This window comes from Lampetra planeri, chromosome 7, assembly GCF_965212315.1.
Source record: "Lampetra planeri chromosome 7, kcLamPlan1.2.h2, whole genome shotgun sequence".
In the NCBI taxonomy this organism is placed as follows: Eukaryota; Metazoa; Chordata; class Hyperoartia; order Petromyzontiformes; family Petromyzontidae; genus Lampetra; species Lampetra planeri.
Window position 1 is genome coordinate 4381834 of NC_136113.1, and position 27061 is coordinate 4408894.

The following is a 27061-nucleotide window of genomic DNA, read 5'->3' on the forward strand; positions in this document are numbered from 1 at the left end:
AATGAAAATCCATCACGCGAACCCCTGCGACATCCTACCTTTATATTCTTAGGTTTTTTCGGTAAAGTCACGTAGGTAAAAACATTAAAAAGCACCTTCTCCAACCATTATATAAACGCAGTGGTAACTCCTGCAATCTCTCATTTACTTGATACAGCTGTCGTGGCTGTGACGGTACCACCTGAAGACGGAAGCTTGTGTTGCCTCCGAAACGTCGTGATTTTTATTTTTTATTTTATTTTACTTTTTAATGTTTTTACCTACGTGACTTTACCGAAAAAACCTAAAAATATGAATCATTGCAGTCACAAAAGCTTCAAATCTAGAATCCTACCTTTAGGTCCCTGTACACGACATTTTTCTCAGTGTGAAGGTAATCCAACGCAGAGACAATCTCAGCTCCATAAAATCGTGTCCGGTCTTCAGAGAAAACGCGTTCCCGGGATAAGTGGAAAAACAGCTACAAGAAAAGAAGTAACACGGAACGCGAGAGAGCCTTTAAAACGACTTTTGTTCCCTGCAGATTACAAGTCATGTTGAAGATTTACACAAAATGGTTAAAGGAGAAGAGAGGCATTTCTCTGAACGTTTGTATGTGATGCAACTTATAAACATGTACTCAGGAGACTTGTAAAATAGCCAAAACATGTCACAGAAATTATCCTAAAGAAATAATCTTAGGTTAATCATTACATGCTTCAGTCATTCATTAACCAGTGACTACACTATGTAACACGATTTTTGTCCATGGGTAGTAAGTGTTATTTTTTTATTGCTTATGCCTAAAAAGTATGAAAATGGCTATTCCCACAAACTTTGCTTTTGTGACCAGGACTTTATGTAGAGGAATGACACAAATGCACACCATGTTTTCTCAATGAAAATAGGTAAAGTTCAAAATATCACTGTCCTGGTCACAAAAGCAAAGTTTGTGGGGAATAATAGCCAGTTTCTGTACGTTTGAGGCATAAGCAATTAGGAAATAACACTAACTACCCAGGGACAAAAAAATACAAAAAAAATTGTTACACTTATTTCTGACAAGGGTTTTATTAATTAGATGCAGGAAGGTACTTCATATGTCATTTCATGCGAGACAGACTGTACGGTGTCATGTCGTGCGTGGGTGTATTTACGTTCAAAACTAATATCAGGTGTTGGCTGTGCTTGTTGTTTATATGAAAATCCAACATCGCTGCTTTTTGTTATTTTGGGTTCGCCAGGACACAGTTCATTGCTAAAACAAATCTCTTCGATTATAAAATGACAATTTGTGCTTCTGCTCACATGCCACAGTATTGTGATCAATAAATCACAAAGTCTCTACCCTGGAGAACGGTCACTGTTGTGCACAAGCAGAGTGTGTGAAGAGCCTGCGATCTTACCTCTCCGCCATTGACATATTCCATGACAAAGCACAGCCGATCGTGGGTTTGAAAGGAGTACTTCAGCAGCTGCAAGGCATAAAAACAGCAGCCGCTTTATTAAGGGGGTTTCCCACAAAAGAAGGTATATTACATTGTTGCTCCTCGTTTATTGCAAAGATGTTAATAAAACAGGATAACCTTGGTCATCTTAATTTGCAAAAGTTGCTTCTCGTGTAATTTGTTTTAAAAGAGCTTTTCATGCTGTTCGTGCTGTCCATTGTTTATCAAATGACCTAAGGCTGTGCAATCAACTGCAGATAGATCAAACCACACTGAACAATATCCAGCTGGCCAGACATATGGATCAAGGATGTTTTTTGGCGAATCTTTTTTTTGTTGCGCTCATATCTTGCGATGGGATATTTGTAATTTAATTCCAGTTCTTTCACGTGTCATACCAGTCGCGCATTAACGCACAGAGGCCCCGAACCCGGCGCGGCCAGAGAAACCAAAACCAGACTGGACCACCAACCTGTGGCTTCATTGAGGCAAACAAACGCTGCTTTTGTACGACAACCGTGCGCTCCTGCCAAATCGCATTAAACACAATTGCCGCGCGCACACTCGCACATTCACCTACACGCACGCGCACACTGGCGTGTACACATACGTGTAGAAAGACAGGCGCGCGCACACACACACACACCGTCACACACTGGCTCCAGGCCTGACTCAGACGTCTGGCCATGCTGCTGGGCACTCACCGTTAAAAACGGATGCTTTGTAGTTTGCAACACTCTGTTCTCTGTCAGTGTGTGTGCAACCTCATCCTGTTGAGAGTACATAAAGAGAGTGCAGTTAATAAATCATGACTTTTCTTTTCCTTTTAATAAAGACCTTTTCAGACAACAATGGCAGGCAGATAGTTTCCTTTGGAATCCTCTCTCTATTATTTATCACGGGCAAAGGCCTGAATCATGCCCCCCTGCACAAATCCAACAAAAGCAACCGGATAACATCTGCGCACATCTCTGCGCGGTGATCACCTTCCGCGGTCCGCTGCTGAGAAACATCAATACGATGTGTACAAAAAAAGCACGACGTTATTTGCCGCTGGATTATTCGATATATTGTAAAGCCAACAATTTCCTTTTGTGCAGCGAAGGGGATCTTTTTATTTTTACTGAACGCTATTTATGTTCACATCCTCTACGATACCGTAATGGGACAACAGGAGCTGTTCTCACCTTTGCGACAATGACTTCTTTCTTCAAGATTTTCATGGCGTAGTACTGGCCGGTCGCCTTCTCGCGTACAAGAATCACCTTTCCGAAGGTGCCCTTCCCCAGCAGTTTTAAATAATCAAAGTTGTTCATGGTCTGTAAACAACCGCATTTATATAAGGTATTAGACACAAGAGTATAATCATTATCAGCCACTTCTTACCCAACCCCACCCCCATTGTCGTCGATGTGAAGCACTTTTGAGATTTTATCAGCTGTAATTATTTAATTTTGTTACTACTGTAAAAAATATGAAGATGCAAGGCCTTTAGACTGTACACCACTTCAAATCATAGATATGCCGGGGAATCCAAAGAAGCCAATCCGAAGCAGGGAAACGTGCCAAGAAAACTGGGTTTTAGCTGGAATAGCATTACTCGTAGACATCTGTTTTAAATAGCAATTTTTTTCTTAAACCTAACAAATTACGCATCAACATGTGCTATGCAATGGCAAATGTAAGCTTGACAAAACCCTCCTGTGTGTAGCGTGTCCTATGACAATCTCAAGGTGCAATCACAAGCTTGTAAGATTCCACAGGTCACTGCACAACGTTGATCAAGCTACCCACATGCCACTTTAACGGCAGCACCAGGTAGAGAAGGGATGCGAAATTGGCAGCGAGGGAGCAGTTGGGCATGGAGAAAATGCTGTTAAATAGTATAAAACCATACATGACACATTCCTAGCAGATCCTTCTACCCCAAACATGTTTGCATAATTGTGCCCTTTCATCTTGTTCAAAATGGCTTTTCCATTTTATTTGTTACGGCCGCCCCTTCCCTCCGCCCCGACCCGCCACTCCAAAAGTCCATCATCGCAGCAGCTGCACATTCTTCATGCCTCTCCTGACATCAGGTCGGCAGCTTCAACGCGCGCCCCCCCTCCCCTACCCAGCTCTGACCCCAAGACAGCTGAACCAAACAGCCCTGGCATTCTTTCCACTTTACAGCACCACAATTTGCCCGCCACACACAAACTACCTTAAATGAACATCTGCTTCCAGTCCAGGCAACAGCAGTCATGAAATTGTGGGTGGTGGGGAGTGGGGGGGTGGGGGGGCGAGGTGCACGGAAGGCACGAGCTTTTTGCTCATCCTTCGCGTAGCTCCTCCCGTGAAGCCCATGAAAAGCGCGATGGTGCGAGAGCCACAAAACGAAACCAGGATTTTGAGCCCAAGCACCAAAATCTGCTCCGCCCTCCATAAGAAGTGCAGTGCGGTGAGAGGCTGCTCTGAGCGTTCAGCGTTGAGGACACGCATCACATTTGTCACTCTTTTGTAGACAATACTCAATAAACAAATTGGCCAAACATTCCCATTGCAGGACCCTCCAAAGTCGTTCGGAATCAATGAGGCTTTCTTGGAAAAATGAAAGGTCCGTTTTGATTACACTTCGAATAATAAGTATAATAATCCCAATTGTGGCTGTTTCGCTCCTGCACGAGAAATTGCGTGACAATTATATTTTAAAATGCTCGCCCAATTGCAATTATTCGTAAGAAACGCACGGATTGCACTTTGTTAAAAAGCGTGCACATACTCCCAAGGCTGGCATCGACTGGCCCTTGCACCACGTTCACGGGGACAAAGCAAGCGTTCCCGGCGCGCACGTTCGTTCGCTCGCTCGCGTAAATAAATGAATGAGCGGCCGAGCGCTCCTCCCCGTTATTTGTGAACGAACACAATCTGCACGTGGCGCTTCAGTCATCTCCCGTCATTGTGCTCCACACAACCATGGCTGGGGAACGGGGGGGGGGGGGGGCAACGTGACCTGCCGCAGACATGCGGACGGAACTTCCCGCGCGCTGTAATCCAAGCCGCAGCAGTTGTTGGGTGCGCGCACTGGGAAGTGGCGGCTCCAGAGTGGCGCGTTTAAATTTACAGAATCTACAGGAAGAGCTGTCAGGGTGACGCCACGGATGGTGTGCGATTCCCCATGTACGCAGCCGCTAACACTCAAAATACTTTTTACTGCCGAGACATGGATCCACTTCGGGCGTGTCTATTTATACAATGCAAAATCTGAATCAATGACGCGCCTGAATATAACCGTATGTGAATACCTTTTTTTTTATATATCTAAATGCAGGATCCCCCTCGATAAGTAGTTTTTGAGAAAGATTTGCAGTTCAAGTATTTTCGGAGGGAAGGAATTATTCACCCCTGCAGCATTTTGATTAACTCTCATGATTCAACGAGACTCTTTGAATCAAGCGTAGACCTTTAACGCTGCGGCAAAAGTTAGCGCCTCTGCTGGTTGCAAGGATCGCATATACTCATTCATACAATATATCCAAATTGATAAACATCGATTCTTCCACATAGGATTTCAAACATCTATCTTAAGCTCAAGAATGTATATTTATCATCGAATTGTTGCATAGTTCCACTCCTACTTCCTTGTATAAGTATGAGACTATTATTATTAAACAGAAGCAGAGGGTGGTCAGAGAAAACAAACCTCTGATACTGTGCAGATGAAAATAGAATATGCACTGCGACGGTGATAACACATGGTACAAACGGACAACAAAAGGTGCGAGGACTGACAATCCACATGTCAGGTGCCATCGCACGTGAAATTGTATCTGGGGACGCCGCTCAGGAAAACAAAAGCAACGTCTGTGACAATGGCAGCTGTTGTCGTGCACCTGAGATAAATTCAGGCCAGCAGCATGCGGGCTGCCTGACGTGCAGCTCACCGAGGTCACTGCCTCAAGTGCGCCGCCCAGTACGCAAAGCGCCATCGCTTACCACTTTGGATTTTGGTTTGCTCAAAATGGTGTCCATCTGCTCCGTGCTGGAACCGTCCTCAGGGGAGCTGGGCTTGCAGTCCATCGTCTCATCTTCTTGCTGTTGCAGGCGGTCGGCCACCGTCTGGATCGCGCGAAGCCATTCCTCCCTGATAAAGCACGCGACCATACCAACGTGCCATCAGCTGCCGCCTCGTCAAAGTGCACAGCCTACGGCCGCCATCTCTATCCGTTTTCAAGCGAGATACGCAGGGTTCACGCAACCATAATTATTAATTTCCCGTAAACAGAAGGGCTTTTCAAACGTGCGACATATTGTCATTCATGTCATCTGAGATATTGCTACTGCAGTCACGCACGTGTCCTTGGGTAAATATGCCACTCGCTTCATCACACACCCACGACTATTGTGCGCTTATATCCACAGCACATAGTATGTATTAATTATAACACATGAATTCATTTGAAAATAAATTGTGTTTTTCTTTTGTTACCAAGACAGCAATGATCACAAAATCCAAAATGGACAAAAACTATAAATGAACTTAAACAATTGCACGTGTTTATTGTCGATTCTTGGGAAATTCCATGGCTTGGCAGGAGATGTGTGCAGTGTGAGCGACATCAGCGGCGGTAGTCTTGAGCGACAGATGGAGCAGCTCCTGCTCATACCAGCAGGAGCTGCTTGCTTGAGAACTACCAAAGCGTGACCCGCAACGACACCCACACATTGCCACCACAATAGCCAATTCAACACGACTCGAGCCAAGCGACAAAACCCATCATAAATTAAACCGTACCAGCCCAACACCACGCATACACTGCAGGTCCGTCAGCCTAGAGAGACAATCTCGTTTAAGTCACCTCTACTCTACGACGGTCGTGGCAGGAACTGGAGGTACCCAACTCAAGCTTCACGAGGGCCTGTGGTCAGATGTGTTTTCTGGGAAGCCTCACACTAGTTTGCATCCGTTCACACAACCACAACATTTTTCCAACACACCAGCCACAAATCGTAGAATAGTTTACTCGTGAATGGAAAACAACATTTTGAATTGTTGCCTCTGTTGAGCCTGCCCTGTTCACCCCCTGCAAAAATCCGTATTCACAAAGGTGCTGCACGTACGTAGTACTGTACTGCATGTCGTCTGCCCTTCTTTTGTGACGGTTTTATTACAGCTTTTCTTATATCGATTCAGAACCCAGTGATGGCTTGCACCCTTTAACATGAACAGCATCACGGTGATCTTACTTCGTCCCTCAGGCTAAAATAAAAGCATAAAAGTGCAAACGTATATTCAGTGAATGGAATTTTAAAAAACTGCGTTAAAAAAGCCAACAAATCATGAATAAATAAATAACACAAAAATACATAATGGCAACAGATCGGACACTGAGCGCGGCTCCACGCCTCAGAATTGCGTCTTCGGTCTGCAACATTGCACGCGTTATAAATTGTACTATTATTAAAAATGAGAAACGCCATGAAGCCCATCACGCTCACTCGACCGGGGAGTAATTTACTAAGATGCGCAGAGCTCAGAGGGCACCAGAGTGCAATCTGCCAACTCGAATCCCTTACTGCTGTTGCCAATCAGAACATCAGAGTCCCCCGAATGCACCCACACAACACCTGTATAACCTGTCGGCAAGGCAGCAAACTGAATGTTTATCTACTGCATAAGGCCCACAATTAATCAGGTATGGGCTACAGCTCCCTACTTTTTAATGTGGCATAAACAGGAAGTCATCTCAGCACATAGCAGGGACACATATCTCAAAGTGCCATCTGATATTTTACACTCCCATACGGCCGCCATGTTCCCATAAAAATACCACTCTAGCTTTCTCCAAGGAGAAGAGCAACAAGGTGCATGTATATGCGTCGGCAGAGCTACTTTTGTCAAACCCACTGCTGGATGAGGGGCACTCCCCGGGGCGTGCGGGTCGTTGGGGTGAATGTATCTCTGTCTATGGGACCTTTTTGCCAGTATGAAAAGTATGGAAAAAAATAAGAATATGCTTTTCCCATTCCTGGCAATAAAACGGGTGTTAAGATGTTCAAACTCCAAATCGACACATTTTGCGAGGCATCAACAGTCCGCTTTAACCACACGTACTTGTGGCAAAACATGCAAACAAACATGCTCTGATAATTCTAGATTTGAAGCTTTCGTGACTGCAAGGATTCACTCTTAGTTTTTTCGGTAAAGTCCGTCATCAGGTGGGACCGTCACAGCCAGATTTGATACAGCAAATCTGGCTGTGACGGTCCCACCTGATGACGGAGACTTGTGTTGCCTCCGAAACGTCGTGATTTTTATTATTTTATTTTTATTAATTTTAATTTCATTTTTTACCTATGTGACTTTACCGAAAAAACTAAAAGTATGCTCTGATAATGTATCCATTGTCTTTGAAACAGATTGGCCTGCACCAGAGACAGCCTTCTTTATGGCCTTTTCTACGTCCCGACGCTCCAAGAAACACACGTCTTGGATGCCCTACATGCCAGCCGCTACCACGCGGCCTCGTCTCACCAGAGAAAAGGCATTCTCTGGTCTCTTGCGTTTCAGAAACAAGAGCCCGCGAAACGCTTGCTCGTGTCCACGCAATACACACCAGGCCGGGGGACAAACGACCATGGCGGCACCGTTCACGGCGGCTGAGCGGGCACGAACCTCTCGTGCGGCGTGTCCACGTGGAAGGTCCGCTCTATCACGGTGGTCCACTGCAGGCAGCGGATCATGAATGTGTTGGCTCTCGGCCGCTCTGTCCGCATGAGCTGGCATTCTGCGCACACGCGGGAGCGGGGGGGGGGGCAGGGAGGGGGGGCACAAAGCTGCACGTGAGGGAGGAAATGTCACGTGGCGTGTACATTACCCGCAGGGCGGCGGAACGTTATTGGATGACGAGTGGTCTACAACTTCTTGCTGGCTGCTTTAAAAACAAATAATCTTTGGTTGATTTATTGATGGATTTGTTTACGTTCTTTACAAATTAGAAAAATGACAAGTGGTCCGCTGGAAATATGAAGGCATGCATACTTCACACAGGCAACTTCTCCTTGATACAATCGACTACAGCTGGCCTTGGAATAGCCATGCTCTGCACCTCCCTTGGTATCATTTTAAGTTCCAGGTTCCTTCCAAAACATTATCAAAATCCAAGTATGCCTCACATGTGTAAATTTTCTTTCGACACTTAAAATGTTCAGAGCAACACTCCTCACTATATGATACGGTAAGCCCTCGCTTAACGCATTTTCGCACAGCGCATTTTCGCTATAATGCGGTTCTTGTCCGTTGAGGAACACTTTTCCCACAACGTGGAATCCGCCCGTAACGCGGTTCCTGAGCGGTCGACAACTACTTTCTTGAACTGCGCAACCAAACGGTATCATAGAGTATGCGGAATGATACAGTGAGTGGAATGATAGAGTACGTGGCGTATCCTCATCTCAGTTATTTATCCCACCATGGGACGACTACAAGCCGACTTCACGCAAATTTGAATCAGTACAGTAATTCCTCGCTTCACGCGGTTTTCACTTCACGCGGCACTTTGAAGGAATGCATTTACCACGATAAACGAGGGATTACTGAGTAAATAATACATTTAACAAATTAACTAACATGCGTTTATAAAAAAAATCCATAATGCTCGGGAGTCGGCAACCAAAATAACAGGAGCAACCAATTTTTTTCGAATTCGGTAAAACAATAACTTCATATTTCAAGAGTCGGAATGCACATGAATAACGTCTCGAAGCAGCAGTCCTTAAAGAGCCGCATGTTGCCCGACCCCTGATCATGCTTAACCCAACTCATTTCGGGCGTTCATGGCGTGTCGTATACATATGACTATATGTGGCAAAAAAGTAATAAGAGAGGTTGTTGCCGCAGTTCATTACAGTTGAGTGTAAAAATAACTCATGTAAGAGGAACGTTGGTCAGTATAAGAATGTTAAAAACAACCCCCTCACTCATCCACATTTCTACGCTCCAACTCGACAATGGGAAAGCCCATTCCAACACTTGTTGACTCTGCTCGTGGGCCTGAGGCTACTGTTGTTTTGAAGCCAGAGGAATTCCTGGAATTTCTGACAAAGCCGTTAAAGGATTAAACTTAACCCAAACCCCTCCCACCGCCCACTCTAATCCCTTTCTGCGACCCTCCGTGCATTTACCAAGGCATTATCACCAAGCACTTTGATGACAGCAATCACATTCCATAGCCTCTACACAACCTCGAATCCATCCCAATTCTGTTGAGCTAAACCAGCTTCCACTGCTTCTCGAAAGCCACCCAATTAAAAGTGCAAATTTAACGTGAGAAAAATCCTGAGGACTTACGACATGCAAAAAAATGCACCCTTTTTTTGCTCGCACGATTAACCAACGTAAAGTCGTGGCAATTTTATCTTTATCTCACTGCCACCTGATTTCAACAGACACGAGAAAAAGAAACACACACACACTTTCCAGAAACCACGTGACTTCTGCTTTCATTGTGGCCGATGGCTCACGCATGAACAATGCACCCCCACACACAAGCTGGCCCCCACAACCCCCAGGCAGCACTCAAACACAAAGACAAAAATTCCTCCCCCCCCCCCCTATATAGCCTGAACAGACTGTTGGGGCATGTGATGTTAGCGAGTGGCGCCTATGAAGGCCGGCACGGCACACGAGGGAGTGGGTGGCCAGCACCACGCCTGGCCACCTTTGTCTCCTTCGTGACGATGTTTACACACCCACACCAGCTACTCATTTGATGTCGAATCGACCGAGGGGAGGCCCAGGACGACTTCAGATATTCGTCACTGGCATTGGCCGTGAGCGGGAATCAAACTCTAGTAGCCGGGTTCGTAACGCGGTATGCTAACCGCTACCCATTCAAACACACACGGTAAAAGACAAAAATCCCCCATATTTTAAAACAAAAATCCATTAACAAACTGTTGGGGCAAGTGCTGTTAGCGAGAATTTAAGGCTGGCACAACAGGTGAGGTGGTGTTGGGTGGCCAGAACTATGCTCGGCCGCCTTTGGCTCCCCACAATGCTGATGCTTACACAGCCACACAAGGCACTAATTGAAGATTCAGTCGACGTAGGGCAGGCCCAGGACTGGTTAAGATATGCTTCCCCCCTATGTTGGCTGTGAGCGGAAATTTAACTCAGGTCGCCGGGTTCGTAGCGCAGTGCGCTAACCACAACTCCGCACTCCCCACATTCACACAATCACACGTGCGAATGCACACACGCGCTCACACACAATCACGCTCACACACATACCCACAACACTCAAGACGCACTCACAAACATAAGCAAAGAAAAAAATACAAAGATCCCCCATATAGCCTTAACAGACTGTTCGGGCAAGTGCTGTTGGCAAGGACCGATATGAAGGCCAGCAAGGCACGTGAGGGAGGGTGGGGGGGTGTGGCCAGCACCACTCCCGGTCGCCTTTGTCTCCCTGGTGGCAATGATTACTCCACGCCGCACCCACGCATACGGCCTGGAACACCTCACAGTTGGAAGCACCACGTGGCATGCCCCGTAGCCCAACACAGCAATGTGCGCAAGCAGCCTGCCACAGCAAAGCGGTGCGCGCTCCCTCTCGTGGGAAATTCCAGAGGTAAGCGACAGAAAGCCGCGTGGTGGATTCAGCTCATGTTAAAAAAAACAAATTATTTTTAAATGCAGTTCGCGCACTGAACGCATCGCGGTGTCGAATGTCAAAACAGTTGTTAATGCAATACAAATATCCCGGGCCGCACGCTCGTCGATGCAGAATGGCACAACCTAAAAACTACATCCGGCTGTAATAAACAAATGTGCCAGAACACTGCTGCGAGCAACGTGAAGGAGCAACCGATTTTATTACCGTGCACAATAAACACCACATCGGCATTTTGTCAATGCGGCCATACATGGTTAATGCATCGCCACTCGAAGAGCGCGAGGCTCTCTGTAACCAAGGCCCGGCATGGGAATCCGGCCCAACAGCATTGGCAGCTGGGAAACAGCGTTGCTGTTCACACAGCATTACTATTCACATACAGCACTCAGAGGCTAATAAAAGGCGGTGAGCGGTGGAGGGCCCCCGTCCCCCCGCGGTCTGCGGGTCTCTTACTTGCAACGGAGAAGTTGTTGAGGGGGTCCTGCTGGTCGGTGTCCTGGGGCTTCTCCTTGTAGCCGATGAAGGATCCATCCGTCTTGAGCAGGAAGTACCGCGGCCGCCATGTCTTTATGTACTCGCCTGCGCGGCGAAGGAGCGAACACACGCGCCAAAGTGAGGAGGGGACACGCGCACAGCCAAACCGCCGCACGGTGATAAAAAAAAACTCAACCCAACTGAGCAGACGACCGGTTTGTCCTGGACAGGTCTGGCGTTAGGTGATGACAGCCCATTTTAAAAATGAGCTCCCCCCCAAAAATGTCATTCGTTTTCTTTAACGGGTCTGTCTCGACGGGGGTTTACGTTAAAACCCCACATTTGTAGGACTCGCTCAGGGTGGCGTGCCTTGTGCTACGGGCCTCGTGAATTGTTGCAATTCAGGCTCACAAATTGACTCTAAAATTCACTTTTTAAAATTATTATGAATGTGGCAGCAACTAGTGACTATGACAGTCAAAAGCTTAAGAAACAATATCACATTAATGTATTGACACTTACTAGTTAGCGAGCTCTAGTTGTATGCCAGACAATAGGTTTAGTGTTGTCAGCATTCAGTGACATCCCTGCATACTGGTACTGCCTCCTCTGAGCAATGCTCGCTTGGTAGAGAATGGAGGTAGACACGCATTAAGTGATGAGCAGGTGGACTAAGAAGCTGACCATAAAAGGTAGTGAACTGAACGACACCCTCAAGTGCGAAATCATTGCAGGTTCAAGTGTTTTGTGTGGACCAGGCGCTCACTCGGTGGCCAACGTTAAACAAACAACGACACGGTGCAATATATTCCCAGTAGAGAATGAAAGTTGTGTTTCAAAACACAGTTGGTAACCGGCCCCATGGGTTCCCTTAAAAGAAAGCATGAAAGTGCATAAAGTTAATGCTTAGAACAGACTTCACTTTATACGCCACTTTATGACCAAAACCGTTCGCACAGTGGGCTCGAGAGAAAGGGCCTCCAATAATAAAGTGGGCAGTCTGAAGCCAACAAAGTAGCTTTCTTTGTCGATCTTGATGGATGCTAGGGTTGCGAGAATTAGGCGCTCGTCAAGCAGATGCTCCTGCCAGAGGTCAGCTGCGATATAAGGTGTCGCGGCAAAAAGGCCAGAGCGCGGGGGGAGGGGGGCGGCTCACAATGCACGGGAGCACATCAAAATGGCCCCGCCGTCTGGCGGGGCTCTCAACCGCAGTCCACGCTGGGCTGTCAGCGGAACGGTGCCTCGCCGCCAACCCCCAACCCCACCAACCCCCCCAACTACCCTCAAAGAAGTGGGGGGTGGTTGGCAGTGGGAGCCCGGCCCATAAGCAACGAGCAGGATCGCCCCTCCAACGCCCGCCCCGGCGTAGCTCTGTCGAGCATCGTCCGACGACGACGACGGAGAGATTGCCTGCCGAAGACTGATAAATCCACAACTGCCACATTTTCGCTTCCCACCCCACCACCCCGTCCGGTGCCGAGCCGTGCTGCTGTGCAAGGTCGCGTTGACTGAATGGAGACGTAACGTTAAGCGGCATTGTCTCGTCGCTCGGGCTGCTGCTGCTGCAGCTATTCATTTTCACGCATAAATATTGAAATGACCTTTTATCGCGTGCAAGCCGCCTTTGTGTTAAATACGTTATTTATCTAACAGTTTAATTATTCTGGCACGATACGGCCCAATGTATTACAGCGGCCCTATTATATATATTTTTTTGTGCGAGACAGGTTTGAGGGCAATTTGCAATTCGCAATTCAACGGACAGTGAAGTCAAAACAAAACCCCATCTTGATGCAGCGGTATTAAACAGGACGGATGAAATGTGGTTGTGGTTGAGTAAACTTTCTAAAGAATATATTTTACAGGAGGAGCGATTATCTACAGTAGCATTCCTTTGTAATGCAAGACTTGAAAAATCCCCCTGCACATATACTTTAGTCTACCCTGCAGTTTTGCAAAACAAGAGATTCTACAGTTATTGAAGGGGAGAATAAAATCCAAAATACAGGGCATTTGGTTCTTTCTAAAACTACATTACACGTTTAACTATAAATAATCAATTTGCATTCAAAGTAGGAAATCTAACGATGTAAACGTTTGTTTCTTTGAAACTCCGTTTCTTCCCCGTAAATTCCCAGATGACTAATTTTATTAAAAGCTTGCAAACTTAAATTTTGTAATCGTGGGAATGCCAAAAGTGCACGTGTAAGGCGGGATAGACGGTACTTGTCAACCACAGTCGAAACCTTCCCAACCGCTCATTTTAATCGCGAATGAAAGTGCGAAGAGGTTAAACCGGGTGGTCACATTCCAAGTGCGGCAGCTGCTGCTCCTTCCTGTGAGGCCGTGGAAGGCTGCCATCACGAGCGTACCGACGACACCCGGGGAAGTAATGACGACTCTTGCCCGCTCGGTCACTCAGTCAGTCGCTCCGTCGCTCACCTCGCTCATTCATTCATACGCTCCTTCGCTAGCTCGCTCATTCATAAGGGGCTTAGCGGCGCACGTGATATAGCGGCACTGAGATCCAGGGACAGGGTCCAGTTGACCTCACGAGGTACGTGCGCGGCCGGATCTCGTGTCCAGCGGATGGAATAGTTTCGGCCAGACTAACGATTCCACCTCCTCACTCCCTTCTGCCACAGTGATTCGACGATTTTTGTTGCTGTCTCGTTTGTACCGTTTATCTGTTTCCCATCTCAATCTGTACCATTTTTGTCTCTGTTTGTCTCAACGTAACGTTATTATTTGCATATGATTTGCATGCTTCTTACATAATTTTCCCATAGACGCTTTAATCAACATATCACAAGCATAATAATTTACTTTCATCGGATCATTATTACCAGGTCACCAGTGACCGCACACGGAAGATGCTGCAATTAAGCCGGGGTAATCCACGTGGAAAAGTTATCCTAACTGCAATAAAAACTAAAAATAATTTTATAAACGTACATTTCCGCTGCTACGGGACATCATCGTCTGCAGCCATGATCCATAAACTACAGTGGAGAACTAAAGGCATAAATAACATTTTTTTTGTCCTCAATGCTTCATTAATCTTGCACATTCACTTGATTATTTCTTATAAAAGTGATACAATTTTCAATCAGGATAATAAAAATCCACCGGTGTGCCACCAACGGTGCCAGGATCTAAGCCTCGAACGCAATCATCACGAGGCACGTAATGAGTTCACAGGGCTCGTGCTGAAAAACACAACAACAACCACCACCACCACCACCCACCGCCAACACCACACAACCCATGCAGTGACCTTGTGCGGCTGCAAAGCATGCCAATTAGTTCTGAGATCAACAACAAACAAAAAACATCTCGCACGCACGTATTAAGTAAAACCATGTACAGTACGCGTAAGTTGATATGTACTTCGCTAGGAATGAAAAGTCCTCTAACACCTACATCTTCTCGTTCAAAGAGGGAGGGGAAACAAAGGTTGTTTACATGGGCGAAGTGGGCACGGCAATTTAATCAGGCAGTGATTATCGACAGCCGCGGGCAAACATGTTTTTGTCCGGAGGAACCATCTGCTCTGGATTGCGCTCAGAAACACCTGCGCCACAGACGCTCCCATTGTGCGAAGGACCATCATCTCACACGAGTGCGCGCCTAGCAAGCCCGCACACGCGCACGAGACAGCTGTTCTCACCGCTGTTCGCCACTGCCGTGCATGCACGCGCCTACCGCTGCGCGCAAAAAAAAAGGTTAATGGGATCTAGTGTCGCCAACGAGCTGAATGGAGTTCAAAAGAACTCACAAACGCCGCGTGAAAGACCCGACGCGGAAGATTCCTGGGTATAATCTTCCACGGAAGCCCACGGTCCACCCGCACAAACCATGGCAGATGCAGATACCCGATGCACAAATGGAAAATTAAAAGCTCTCCTGGAGTGTGCGACAACGTATAACGACGCACTGCCCGATCCACAAATGCGAAGGAGACATCACAGCGATACACTCCGCTGCTCCTGACGCAGTTATCTGGCTTAACCACCTGAATGCGAAATTGTAAAGTTGTTGCTCTGCATCTACATCGGCCACACGATAGAAGAGCCGCCGCTGCTGCCGCCACCGCTGCCGCCACCGCTGCTGCCGTCGCCGCTGCCACCACGCCAACATTCTTACGAGCGATGTAGCGATGACACTTCGCTCCGAAGCGAATGCAGCCTCGGCCAACAGATGTGTTTGTTCAAAGCAACAAGGAAAGGACCCACAAAAAAAACCCCAGACTGATATTCATCACGGTCATCTGCGAACAACTCTATAAATTAGTCATAATTTTTTTAAGAAAATTTAATTTCCAAAAAAGAGTGGGCGCACGCGTCGACTTAGTCACAGACCAGGGTGATTTGGCACTTTGATTCAGTGGGGAAATTTCAGTGAAAAGGCCCTAAAAAGGTTGTGTGCAAACAGTTTTTGCTTGGGTTTGGGCTTAGTGAAAATATTTCATTATTTCCCGAGCCTTTATCCATCAGTGATGAAAGCGCCTGCGGCAAAAGCGGCATTTGATGATAAAATACCGAATGCAAATACACACAACCATATTCAAAACTTAAGGGGAGCGTAAATGGCACGAGTGTTTCAACCGATGCATCCTAAGTAAGAAAGCTTCAAGGTGTACGTGGGGCCGCGGATGCAACGTAGGAGACACAGGTTTGGGCCTGCCCTGCCGTGTTGCCGACACGTGCAAGTGCGGGCGTGCAACCCTCGCGGGATTCTGTTAGCAAACTGACTAATCAGCTCTCATTAGCCACGGACTCTTGATGTATTAGTATTCATTATCCATCACTTACTTGGCAATTCGGAAAATAATTTCATGGGCAAAAATTAATTGCACCCCCTCCCCCCCACCGGAAGAGCTGCCCAATATATATACAAATTAGTGCCATCTTCGCTCAATCAAATCGCATTGTTTGCATCGGCCACAGTACTGAGTCGGTTCCTGCGAGGCGGTATGCGTTTGGGGCTAATTGCTTGTGACTTCCACTTTAACCTCAAGGGGGGCGCGTGAGCAGATATTGGCCAATTAGCACAAATACAGGAGAGCCACGCAGCCGTAAAAGCGTTGGACAACTTCTCCGCGTGTCCACGGCATCGTCCCGGTGCTGCAAAATGCAACGGGTCGGACGAAGTGCGCGACGATGTGTGCAGGGCGAGGGTGTGCATGCGAAAACTGTGGCTCAGTCTGCTGGATGTGAGCCTCGCTGGAGAGGAGCCACAAACCCTACCTCTTCCTGCACGGCCTTCAAACATTTATATGAAAACAGTATAACAAAGGATGCCGGAGGACACGCACTCATTCGAGTTAACAATGGGCACGGGGCTGCTTTTCACAAAAAAGCTGAATGCAAACGTAAAATTATATAAGACTGCGGCCACGTCCACTGGGCATGTTTTTATATTTGGCACAGTCCTCCCAAAAAATGCAAATGGCCTGCACTGCAGTCCTTAACCGAGGAATGCAGCAAAATCGCCCATTTCGGTCACGTGACACCAGTCCAATGCATTCCTGGAATTCTACGCCACAACAACAGTTTTAGATCACTGTGAAGTGTGCTCGCTCCATCTCGCTGCATTTCTGGGAGCGTTCCAAACGGCAGCTGACTTGAGCACACGTGGGAAACCACATGCTCGTCTGGATCCAGCCAGTGCACGAGTGACCGGCCTCGCAGGATCAGTCCACGAACAAGCGCTTAATGAATCGAAGAGCAAACGGGCAAACTGTGGCATGCGTGACAATGATCGGTGGAAATGGAAAATATGCTAATTTTAACTTGGCGGTAACATGTTACCGAGTTGCGTCCATGACATCACCCATCCAGCATGGCCCCGCAGCGATTCCGAGAACAGTCCGAGCACATGTTAACCGTCCCCATAATGGTAACCCATTACAACTCTCCATGTTCAGCCACAACATTTATATAGGTCGAATCATAAGGCAACCACACTCCCATTTGGGGTCAGGCCATATATCTTCCTAATATATAATAATACTGTGATTTATTTAAGCGTCCTGAATTGGTGGATGTTTGGCCAATTATATTTTAAGGAAAGGTTTGGTTGTGCAAAGAAACTAGACTGGATAACACCCAAAAGTCCACAATATGGGTTCACGAACCCACTTGGCCACCTTGCAGCAAGGCGTATTTATATAAGTCTCATAAATCTGTGCGCCCTTATAACCCTTGCACGAATCGCCAACACTTCATGGATTCCATTGCTTGCGCCACCACAAGTCGGCGTCCACATTTGACCAAACGACAGTAAATTCACACGGAGGACACGGCCATAAAGAGAATGACTGGACGTCTGAGCGGTGTCGTTCTCTTCCAGCTGCCTCCTCTCCTCCTCCTCCTGCTGCTGCTGCTGCTCGACACCCCACCATAAAATCCTCGGCAGCGAGGAGCACGTGGAGAGCAGCGCTCAGGCGGCCCCACGCCCACGCACGCCACAGATACCTCCTCGCGGCCAGCCATGGGGTGGAAACTCCCAGAATAGTTTTTTTTATTCCTACAGTGCAAAAAAATTACTAGTTATTTTAGGTGTACATTTATTAGACATTTTGGGTGGCACGGTTTAAACGTCTCATGGTTTTACGCATTGAACTTACATAATAAATAAAGACTTTATCTGGCAAAGACATAATTCACAATAACACGTTTCTATAAAATGGTTCCTGTTTCTGATAAATGGCCAAAACAAAAATAGCTCTAAGTGGGCGCTGATTTTTTCCATTCACAATTTACCACAATGAATGTGTCCCACAAAGGTGTGTGGATGCTTGGATCACAGTCCAATAGACCCCAGTGCTATGGGCACTCAAGAGTCAGGACCACCCACTGGTAGAACGAAGATGCCTGTCCCCTTGCTGAAGAATCTCCTTTGAAGTTCTTTATCACGCGAGTCAGGAAACTGCAGCAATATCTCCGAACACCTTATTGCACAACTAACGGATAATGTTGACGCACTGTTCCGCTTTCACAGTTACGCAAAGGTTGTGCTCTAAATCAAACCAACACCTGTCGCCCTTCTCAGCCAATAGCAAATGGCCACCATTGGTTATTTGTTTAGGAACACTAAACACGTTCCTAAAATAGCGCGAGAAAACTTATAAATGAGAACGACGCACTCTTCGTATAGTCCTATGTTCGGCCACGCATTGATATATCCAACACTCGGGCCCGCGATGCAACAACACGACCCCTCATCTGGACCAGCAGACTGGCTTAGAGCGCACACGCACACGCCATCACGCTCCCACGCTCCCTTTATTCTTGCTCTCACACAAACCCCCAACTGGGCCCACGCCTGCTCGTGGAGCTGGGACGATCCGAGGCGTCGCCACGCCATCCGCTCGCCCATCACCTGCCGCTTCAGGTTGCGTGGCCCCAGTGCCAGCTGTTGCTTTTCTCCCACTTCCTGGTGCTGCTCCTATTGTTGCGTACACATGCACAGCCGTGCGGCGGGGATTCTTTTTCTCTCTCCTAACGGTCGGAAAAACACTAATCCCCCCCCCCCCCCAAATAAAAAGCACATGCTTGTAGTTGACCAATCAATGATACATTTGTCACACATGGCTCTCGATTAATAATGTTAACTAATTGAGCTGCTGTAAAATATAACATCAAATTCGTTTTAAAGGTGGAGTGAAATAAGTTTTAAATTTGTTGTTTTGCGTGACTAACACATGAATGTATCACTTGCCGGATGTTGACCAAAATGCTCGTGGATTTTAGTTACAAACGATACTTTAAATCACGGCTGATAACGGCACCGGTGGCATGAGTATGCCCCATGTTAACACGGCAACGTAGCTGCCGTAGTGCCCTCCACCCACGCGGCTGGGGGTCACACCGGCGCATACAATGAGGCCATCGTGTGACACTCATTCAATAAGCAACCTCAGGGGTTTTCCACTGCATTCTTTATTACATTAGAGACCCCGAAATTGTATCATTGCATTCTTTAGCTTTCAAGAGTTCTCGAATTCTGTACCTGCCAAATGAGTTCCTCCAAACCCAAGGAATGAAGACTGTCATTTCTGTGAATGTGTGAAAAAGTCACAAGTGGTGTTTACGACTACGACAATTCAGCCGGCCTGTGAAGTGTTGTAGAATATGTGCGAGGCAGGGTTAAGAATCAATTCTTTGTTGACATTGAGGTGAATGGTAGTGCCTCTTGTGGCTGCAGGGATGACGTGAATACATACAACACTGTCGAATGGAAAAAGCATTTACTCTTGTACGCCCGATTTCATGCAAGTGTCCTTGATACGAGCCGACGCATCGTTCCACCGCAAATGCCTAATAAGTCTCACCAACCCGTTAGGGTTACGCATAAATGCAGTGCACCGGTCGGTGTTGGACAGCCAGGGACACGACGAATGCGCCTCGCATTGACAGCAGCAGCAACGCGCATTGCGAGTGCACCGAAGCCAGTCGTGCCAGCTCGTAGCAGAGTTATAGCCTTCGGGGCGGCAGGAGGCTCGCAGAGCGTGGAATCAGCGATATTTGGCAACGGAAGTGGTGGGGCGACGGGCTCCGAGAGCCGTCCTCCCATCCCATTAGCGTTCCGCCCGCGTGCGCACGGGCGGCGCGACGACGACGGCGGCGGCGTCCGAGACGACGCAGACATGACACGAGCAGAACACTAACGAGCGCGGCGCGCACCCGCTATGCCGACCCCCCCCCCCCCACGAGGAGAGGTCATGCCGAGGTTAGCAGACTGTCTGGCCCAGCTCCGCCAATGGAGAGAGCGTCTGCCAGCGATGGTTCCCCCACCCACTGCACGCACAGAGAGGGCCTGCATCCTCCCCTTCCACCGCCGCCGCCGCCGCCACCACCATCATGTCACAACCGTGGCCATTACTTATCTCTCTACATTCATGCGCTTGATGGACACCACTTTCTTTGGGAGGGGCGTGGGGAGAGAAAAACCTCGGTGAATGCCAGAAACACCAGGGTTTCATTAGACAAATCTTAACGTGAAAAGAAAAGAAAGTCACAACAGCTGTTCCTTTTGTGTGTACTGTATGTAAAAAAAAACTTCAATGAGTTAAGGATCCGCTGCTAATAAACAACCTCTTGTGGAGACAATAATAAATATAAACACGGTAACATAATTATGTCCCCGTGTTTGTTGCAAAGCAAATCCTTAGATATTTTAAAAATACATCTCTTCCCATCACGCTGGGAATAAAGCTCGATTTGGAGATTCCCGGTCAGCCGTGCCATTGTTTCCCAACAATGGCAGCAGCATGAGGCTTTTCAAATGCTGGGGGGGTGGTGGGGGGGGGGAAGAAAATCTGACAAAATCTGTGTTTTCCAGTTACTATGGGCCTGGCGCCTCAATCCCTTTTATCACAAGAGCGGAAAAATACAGGCCTGCCATTTTGTGTGAGTCAGACTGGTGAGCTGCAACGCATCGGTACAGCAAAGGAGCCATCGGTCCGACTGTGCGAACACTCGCTTCCCAACGCACACCCTTCACGCGCAGAGACTTTGAAGTGATCCCAAACGTAGAATTAGCTGGAAGACGAGAGGCCAGTGGAGAAGAAAACTCACTGAATGTGTAATGTGTCACATGTCCCAGGGCAAGATGAACATTAGCAATCAGACAAAACCACCCCATCTAATCCCCTCTGCTTTTTGGAAGGATAAATTTATTTCCCCTTTACTCTCTTAACAAGAATGTTAATCCCACATTCATTGATAAGTTGCTTAATACTCCAAATAGGCCCAATGCGTAACATGTTATTTGTCCAACGGCGTGTTGCTACGTTGTTCTGCTTGCTTCACACCAAAGTCCTGCCACGCCTGACACCAAACCATAAAACCTGAATAATATGCACCTTACCTCTGCACCTACTAATCCAATTAATGACCGTACCATTTACAAACTATTACGGGAACTTTGCAGCCTACTGTTTTTGACGGATGTAAAGAATGTCTCAGAGGGACCCCCCCTCCCGCCAGTAAGTGACTGACAGAACTGGACCAACATGGTAAGGGACACTGCGATCACGCGCAAGAGATGGGCCAGAATATCACAGCTCTGCTGTATCATGCACCCCATTAAGCGACTCACGATTGAAACTCCACGGCTCCCAGAAAGACTGGTACATGGCTTTTGCACCTGCAATAATTAAAAGCCTCGGATATGAGACGTTCACGTCAAAATTTAATTTCTCCGGCGGCCCAGCCATGCACGGTTCGTGCCACTCAGCGGCAGTGAGTTTTGCAGGGATTACAGCGCTAATCCACTTCCAGCCTTTCCATCGCAGCAGCCAGGAGCCAACAGGACCTGGCCACAACATCACGCGCCGTGAGCCACCGGGTTTGTCCACGGCGCAGGGCTGCTTCCGCCCACGTAACCGCTCCAGTGGAGTCTCGCCAAGAAGAGATTTCGGGCCGCAGACCAATATACACTCATCCCTGCCCTGCCCCTAGCGCCGGTATGACATTACTACCGGCCTTTGGAATTCAAATGCTATCATAAATTTCCGTTTCAGAAATAAACAAGACGGGCGGGCATGGACCATCGGCGCCCGAACAAAAATTTTGAAAGGGATAGTGTGAAGACTGTCAGACGGTGGTTTATGAATACATTTACACAAGCCAATCGCTTTCACACTTGCGCGGCCAGAATGTCACAACCGATGCATGAAAGCTGAGTGTGTACCCAGGGAGAGTGTGTCCTCATACACAAAAATCATAGTTTGTATTCTCAGTGCTGCAACATAACATTTGAGAATGCACCGACATGGGGAAAGAGGTTCTCCCTCTTAAATTGGAGACTAGAAACAGATTGTCTCATGTGAGCACGAGTCAAACGTATTTGTACGTATCTCTTGCGGTGACATCGGTCGAAAAAAGAACGCTGCAAACAATATACGTTTGGAGGAAAAATTATACGAGTTTTACATTAAGAAGTCAACGGGATAGGTACCAGAAAAAATATCCGCCAGCTGGTTTGAGTTCACCAGTGATGGGCCCAGATAATTAAATAGTCACCGAGTGATGATTAAAAGGGATAAATGATACCACGGCAAAATCCAGGTCTGACACAGACAACACCCGAACCAGCGGTGAGCAATAATGCACTGCAGTGCTAAGCGTAAATGCCAACCAATTTGAATAGATGCGTTACGGTGCATTATTGCATCCAAATCCACTTATTATTTCAGTCTTTGCCACATGTTAAACTTGCACAATGCTTACGTGGCTTTTAAAACATATGCAAATTGTGAAACAAATCTGTTGTAGAGTTTTATGTTACAGCCACAAGAACTCAGTTTTGTTTCGTGAAACACGCACCAGATGAAAAAAAAACGTGCCATTAAGCACCAGCTCTGCGGGATTCATTTCAAGCTGCCCACCCCAAACCCGCCAACCACCCCCCTCCCCTTTCATTAACATGGTCTGACACCACAGACCAAATCTGTTTTTCCGCAGTCATCAACACAACGTCGCTTTCAGTCGAACGCCAGTGCCGCATGCCAGACTGACCGAGCGACGCCGCTCTAAATAAAAAACAGGCCGGCGTCTTTGCTCTTCTTTCAGGCACAGTTATTTTAAAAAAACACAAAATCCCTTTTCCCAGAATTACGCTCGGTGCCAAGCGCGAGTGGCTGTGTGCAGTGTGTCAAACAGCGGCCAGTGTCCAGCGGGCCTCGAGCGGGGCGGCCGCAACACCCGAGGGCTCCCAAACGCACGGGCGCCCTCCCCCCCCTCCCGTACCCAGCGCCCTACCCCCCGCGAGCAAAATACCAGCGGTGCCTGTTAAATTCTTCTAGTTCCAGGCATACATCTGGATCTTATGCGTTCGCATTTGCCGCTTTTTCAATCTTTTAATAACGCCGCACTGTAGCGTTTTTTTGGCTTCTTACTCGTATACCGTCTGTGTGTGACGTCCAAGTTGCTAAGAGTTTGGAACAATGCAAACCGCATTTTCTAAGAAGAAGAATTTGTTTAAGCTTTGAAGACAGCAGCCATTATATTGTGGTATCTGACAAAATCCCCTGGTGCATTACGCCTCCAAGATCTACGAGCACTTTTAACAACACTTGCTGCAGCCCTGCTCACCACCGCAGCCGGCTAGATACAGTTTAAAACACTCAAGCTGTTCCAAGTTAAGCACAATTTCTTGCATAGTTTTGTAGAATTGCCCGAGCTAGCAGGTCCAGGCAGACTAAACAGCTTTTCCACAAGCTGGTGTGGAATGCGAACGATCTGTTGTCAAGCGGCATTTTCAAACACTGTGGCCTTAAAGCCAGCGTAAATCTGGTTTGCCTTTAAGGCACTGGCATGCCGCGTAAGATATACAGTGCTCAGCTCCCCTCTGTAAGAATTTTAAAAAAAGTTAATGTATCTGCCGGGTAAAATTAATTTACTTCGCGAGTCCATTTTAAACGCACTGTGTCTGCATAGGAAATACCGACGTGTGCGACGATGCCCCCAATAGCCAGCCACCTTTAAATGACCACAAAAAAACGAGCATCCCAGGTAATGGCAATCGGCGAGCCACTCGGATGATCAGGGTCTTCATAGACATTACCAGATGACAATCGTGTTTACGTTGGCGGCATGGTGGATCCCCGCGGGCAACACACCTGAAGAGACCACACACTCGCCCTTCTGTGCCATAAAATTCCTGCGTGCGAGCTCCACAAACAGCAGCGCTCCTGCCAAGATAGGCACGGACTGGGTGGGGGGGAGAAATCCACTTAACGCTCGGACCTCCATGTGAAGGGCTCAAATTGGCCACGAGTTGTTTCTTAACAGGCTAGTTGTTTACAATGTACCGTATGTGCGATTTTTCTAAAGAGCATATATAAAATGCACAATTACAGCTGTTTGTCAACCAACTAACTGAAGGTCCCACATCATAGTGACTGCCATGATTTGTATATCGTGTTGTATGTACGATTAACTTATTTCGCTCACTTAATGCACTTTTTAAATCCGTTTTACGACATTAGTACTGCAAAAGGTGCACTATAGTTTCGACCATGACGTACGTATCTAGTATTGTTTCAATACTGTTCTGCAAATTTGTTCCAAAGAAGGACCAGCGCACAACTTCAGTCCCAACTGGACCGATGCCTATGGTGAAAGAAAAGGCCCTGTGTACTCAGAACGCAAAACAATGGACAAGTGATTACACGCGAAAATAATAATAAAATCACGCGTGTCTTTAATTGTAAGAATATGCAAATAAAGTGTTGTTGCAGCGATCACAACGACGAGCTTCAAAACAGCGTTCTCCAGGGGCACTTTCATCCAGGAAGACAAGATACATTTTCCTGCTAAACCAGCCTGTCCAGATTTTTACACTTTCTTGTTGTACATAATATACACGCTAAATAAAGACACTAGAAAAAAGTTACACACGAAAAAAATATGCCAACCAAGTTCTTTCAAAACCCCTTTCAAAATACACGTCATTTTGACCTTTTTTTTCCCCGCCCCCAAAGGTCAACAATCATTTGAACATTGGGTTAACCCACATAACTCTTGTAGAATTGACTTGCGCGAGAGTGCCAACTTCAGCGTTCGAGAAGAGACACTGCCCTCGATTAAAAACAGCAAAAAATGATCTGCCAGCGCGAGACACCAAAGGGGCCACATTTATTTTTCGACAAAAAATTTGGAATGCGTGACAACACTGGAGGAGGAGGAGGGGGGGGTGCTTTTCGTGTGGAATGGGGCACGCAGAGGCCGACAGCGGAGCTGGAAAAACACCGCGCCTGCGACTATGCAGGGACAAGCCACGCCTGCTACGACATTTTCTCCCATTTATTATTATTACTGCTACTATTCACCAATGGGAGACGGCGCAGAAGAATCTAAAACAAACACAACAGCGGCATGACACCGAGGCATAACACTCGCCCGATGGAACATTCACGAGCGCTTGGTGCCTACGCGTTACCCTCGCTTAGAAAGTTTTAATGTTGCGTGCTCGCTGACAAGCCGGGCTGGTTTTGTGCACGGCCAGACGAGGCGGACGGGGCACTTGTAATATTGGTAGTGCAATTGCTAGCATTGGGTGACTGGGCATCCAACTCACACAGGGTTGAGTCATGAAGCTTGTTTTCATGCCACTCTGCTGATGATACATGAACACAAAAAACATCTGAAAAACCCAAACCGACACCATGCAGTAATTTCATGACCTAGAACTCGTTCACACGATGCAGATTTTAACCAGTGCAAATTGGTGAAAAGATTAACTAAGCACGACTATAAAAAAAAATAACCTACGAAAATACACGCTACTTGCGTGCCACGTCGCCACAATTAGTTGCAAAAAATTCCCAGTAAACAAAGCGGACTGGAATAGCAGACTTAACATTATTTAGCCACCTCCTCGACAGTGGCATACGCTGTAAACACCCACCCCACACCCCCTCCTGCACCCCCATCTGCCGACCTATGCCAAACCCGGCAACGCCACCGTGCTCCTCTGGCCGCACACCGTGCCCCCGGCTCCTACGGCGCTGGCCCTCGCCCTCTCCTTGGCAGGCCACCTGCAGGCCGCATGGCACCGCGCCCTGGTGCTCGTTGACACCGGCCCACGCGGCATGCCACGCGGCATGCCACACGGCATGCCACACGGCGCCTCACTGGCCTCCCCGGACTCGGCTGGCCCCAGCAGCGTAACCCAAACCCCTACGGCCGAGCCAAAGTGGCTCCACAATCATCATCATTATCATCACAGGCGCCGGCGGCGCAGTCTTGCGCTTAAACCTGGGGGCCTCAGTCGGGCGTCTCACCCTCTGTCGAGCCCCCCCCCTCCCCCATGCAGCAACAAGCCAATCTGCCAAACCTGCTTTAAATAGCACTTCCTGGGTCAGTGCGGGCTGCGGACGTACCAGCTACTTGACACAAGCACCTGGGATCCAGCCAGCTCCTGCTTAGTCCTGTCAAAAGCCATTTCTATTTGGGGAATGGCGACAGCATGAAGAGCCATCTTCTCATCGTTTTTTTTGTCCACAGGCAATACATTTATCTACCGAAGACTTAGCTGTAATTGCTAAGTACACAATTCAGACATTCACACCACTCCAAACCCATTAATGGGGTTCTTTTTCACAGTAGTCATGAGGTGATAAAAATCTGACTGCACACCATACGCATGCTGTTCTTACTCACACATCCTGTTGTTGAGCGAAATTTTGTTATATTAATAACATCCTCTTTAACGGCGTGAGCACGAATCCATCTAAAACTGATACCACCGAGGTGAGTAATCAATTTTAGCACGAAAAAAAAGGTGCAACTTTCTCCCAGTCCATCAAAACACTCCATACCTCCAGGGTTCTTACGGCAAATGATTAACAAAAAACCCTTGTGACCTTCGCTCGTTGCTGTGCTCGTCTGTAAACACCACACTCTGTGAATGCACTCGATCCACCCACCGTTACACTCCATTCACACGGTCCAAACACATTTTCCTTTCCATGTATACGATTTT

General features: G+C 47.5%; 1 protein-coding gene across 2 annotated transcripts in view; it reads right to left on the minus strand.

Annotated features, from left to right (window-relative positions):
• The window catches only part of LOC144719808 (RAC-alpha serine/threonine-protein kinase), a 45948-nt gene that overhangs the window by 7643 nt on the left and 11244 nt on the right, over window positions 1-27061 (minus strand). For both annotated transcript variants that reach the window (XM_078596010.1, XM_078596011.1), the window contains 7 exons: window positions 11543-11668; window positions 8086-8197; window positions 5406-5553; window positions 2615-2746; window positions 2132-2197; window positions 1386-1454; window positions 335-460 (listed from right to left, as the gene is read on the minus strand). In XM_078596010.1, coding sequence (XP_078452136.1) covers window positions 335-460; window positions 1386-1454; window positions 2132-2197; window positions 2615-2746; window positions 5406-5553; window positions 8086-8197; window positions 11543-11668 — 779 coding nt within the window. The remainder of the gene's footprint in view (window positions 1-334; window positions 461-1385; window positions 1455-2131; window positions 2198-2614; window positions 2747-5405; window positions 5554-8085; window positions 8198-11542; window positions 11669-27061) is intronic.